Consider the following 2,344-nt stretch of genomic DNA (forward strand, 5'->3'; position numbering starts at 1 on the left):
CACTATGTAGCCCAGGCTGGTCTTGAACTCAAAGCGATCCTCCTGCCTCAGCCTCCTGAGTGCTGGGATGACAGGCGTGCGCCACCATGGCCAGCCCTAAGATGTATGTTTTTTGAGACAGGGTCTCACTAGGTAGCCCAGGCTGGCCTCAAACTTGTAGTGATCCTCCTGCCTCAGCCTCCAGAGTAGCTGGGATCAGAGGTGTGAGCAACAGCTACCTCTAATACAGATTTTAAAAAATAAACTAAATAATTATCACTTTCTTTTCAGTTCTTAAGACTTGAACCCAGGGCTTTTGAGGGCCCCCCTCATCCATTCTTTCTCTTCTGAGACAGGGTCACTCTTATTGCTAAGTTGCCCAGGCTGGGCTCAATTTGCGATCCTCCTGCCTCAGCCTCCTCCCGGCCGCACCCTCAGCCCAGCTGGCAAGTCTTTTGCAGGGATGTTTAACGGTTTTCCCCTCCAGTGTACTTCTAGCTCTATGAAATTTCACCTGCTGTGCTGCTTTAACTTCCCAGGAATGGGACCCAGAGGGGTCCAATTGCAATTTCTGCTTCCTTCCTGGGTTGGCAGGGAGCCGACTTTGGAAATGCGGTCTGACGCTGAGCAACCTTCTTCTCTTCCCTCCCAGGAGAAGTCAAGTGTGCAAGAAATGAGTTCCGGTGCTGGGATGGGAAGTGTATCTCCTCCACGTGGGTGTGCGATGGCAGGGCTGAGTGCCAGGATGGCTCCGACGAGTCCCAGGAAACATGCAGTGAGTCCCTCGGGGCCTGAGGCCCTTTAAAGTCATCGGGTGATGCTGGGGACTGAGCCAGGGCCTCACCCGTGCTGAGTTCTCCCCTTGAGCTGCACCCGCTGCGCCAACAGCTATGGTTTTTATTGAGGTAAATTTCACCTCGTGAGATTACCCAGTCATTCCAGCACTCAGGAGGCTGAGACAGGAGGGTCGCCGCCTCGAGTCCAAGGCCAGCTTGGCCACATAGCGAGACCTTGTCTCAAGGGGAAAAAAAAAAACAACAGAAATGAACCAGCTCAGAGCATTAGTATTCACAGTGCGTGCGGCCGCCACCTCCAGCTGATCCAGGACCTTGGTGTCACCGTGTTTAATTTTTAACAAACCCGTTCAATGCCCTTCGTCTGGGCCCAAGAAGGTCACACTGGCAGCCTCTTTGTGGGGCCCTCTAGAGTTCTCCTCCATGCGCGGGCGCCTTGGGCGGCCGACTGCTCTTGCGTCTGACACCAAGCTTACTCTCACTGTCCCCACAGTGGCCGCCACCTGCAAGCCAGGCGACTTCAGCTGCGGGGGCCGCCTGAACCGCTGCATCTCCAGCTCCTGGAGGTGCGACGGTCACCAGGACTGCAGCAACGGCGCGGACGAACAAGGCTGCCGTGAGTGTGGCCTCGGCGTCCCGGGGACTTGGGAGGCTCGGCCTGTCACCCTGGGTGGCCCTGCTTCAGCTTGGGGGCTGTGTCTTGGTTGGTTTGTTTCTTTGTTTTTTGAGACAGGGTCTCGCTCTTAGTCTAGCCTGGCCTCAAACTCAGGGTGATCCTCCTGCCTCAGCCTCCTGAGTGCCGGGATGATGGGCGTGCATCACCCTGCCTGTGCCGGATGGGGAACCCAGGGCCTTGCGTGCCTACCGTGGAGCTTCCTCCACCCCAGCCTCTTCCTGGCATTTTTGTTTTTTTTGGTACCAGGGATCTTTCTCCGGATCTTGCGCTTGCGAGGCAGACGATGGTGCCACTTAGCTAAATCCCCGGCCTCCTGGCTTTTTAAGTACTGCCTCTCTCCTTGGCTGTGGGGAGCCAGTCCGAGACCCCTGTTGTAGCACCTACAGTACCGAGCCGGTGTTGGCTGTGCTTTTCCCACATGCATTTATCTATGACACAAGTCATAAAGCAGGCGCCTTCAGCAGTTCGCCGTAATGAGCAACAATGAAACAGAACAACTCTCACAATGCACCTAAAACGTGAGAGGGCAGGGGCTGTGCGGCTCAGCGGTAGAGAGAGAAAAGAAGCCAGGCGTGGGGACACACATTCGTCATCCCAGCACTCGGAAGGCTGAGGCAGGACGATCTCCGCGAGTTCAAGGCCAGCCTGGGGCTCCCTAGCCAGGCCCCGCCTCCCCGCCTACAGAGTGGGTGGCCCTGGGGCCACGGCTCCTTGGTGACAGGGCGGCTCCCCTCTGTCCCCACAGCTGCCAGGACGTGTCCCGAGGACGAGTTCCGCTGCCAGGACGGCCGGTGCATCTCGGAGCAGTTCATCTGTGACGGCGACCGTGACTGCCTGGACGGCTCGGACGAGGCCGCCTGCTCGGTGACCACCTGCAGCCCCGCCCACTTCCCGT

The 2,344-nt window shown here is 57.6% G+C and overlaps 1 protein-coding gene across 1 annotated transcript in view; it reads left to right on the forward strand.

The window, feature by feature from the left end:
* The window catches only part of Ldlr (low density lipoprotein receptor), a gene marked incomplete at its 5' end in the record, with an annotated part of 15,314 nt that overhangs the window by 3,036 nt on the left and 9,934 nt on the right, over positions 1–2,344 (forward strand). Inside the window, 4 exon segments of the mRNA XM_033759596.1 lie at positions 632–754; positions 1,267–1,389; positions 2,195–2,340; positions 2,343–2,344. The exon segment at positions 2,343–2,344 is cut by the window's right edge and continues 239 nt beyond it. Of these exon segments, the coding sequence (XP_033615487.1) occupies positions 632–754; positions 1,267–1,389; positions 2,195–2,340; positions 2,343–2,344 (394 nt within the window).

This window comes from Fukomys damarensis, unplaced genomic scaffold (genome assembly GCF_012274545.1).
Source record: "Fukomys damarensis isolate Sample0158 unplaced genomic scaffold, DMR_v1.0_HiC HiC_scaffold_37, whole genome shotgun sequence".
Lineage (NCBI taxonomy): Eukaryota > Metazoa > Chordata > Mammalia > Rodentia > Bathyergidae > Fukomys > Fukomys damarensis.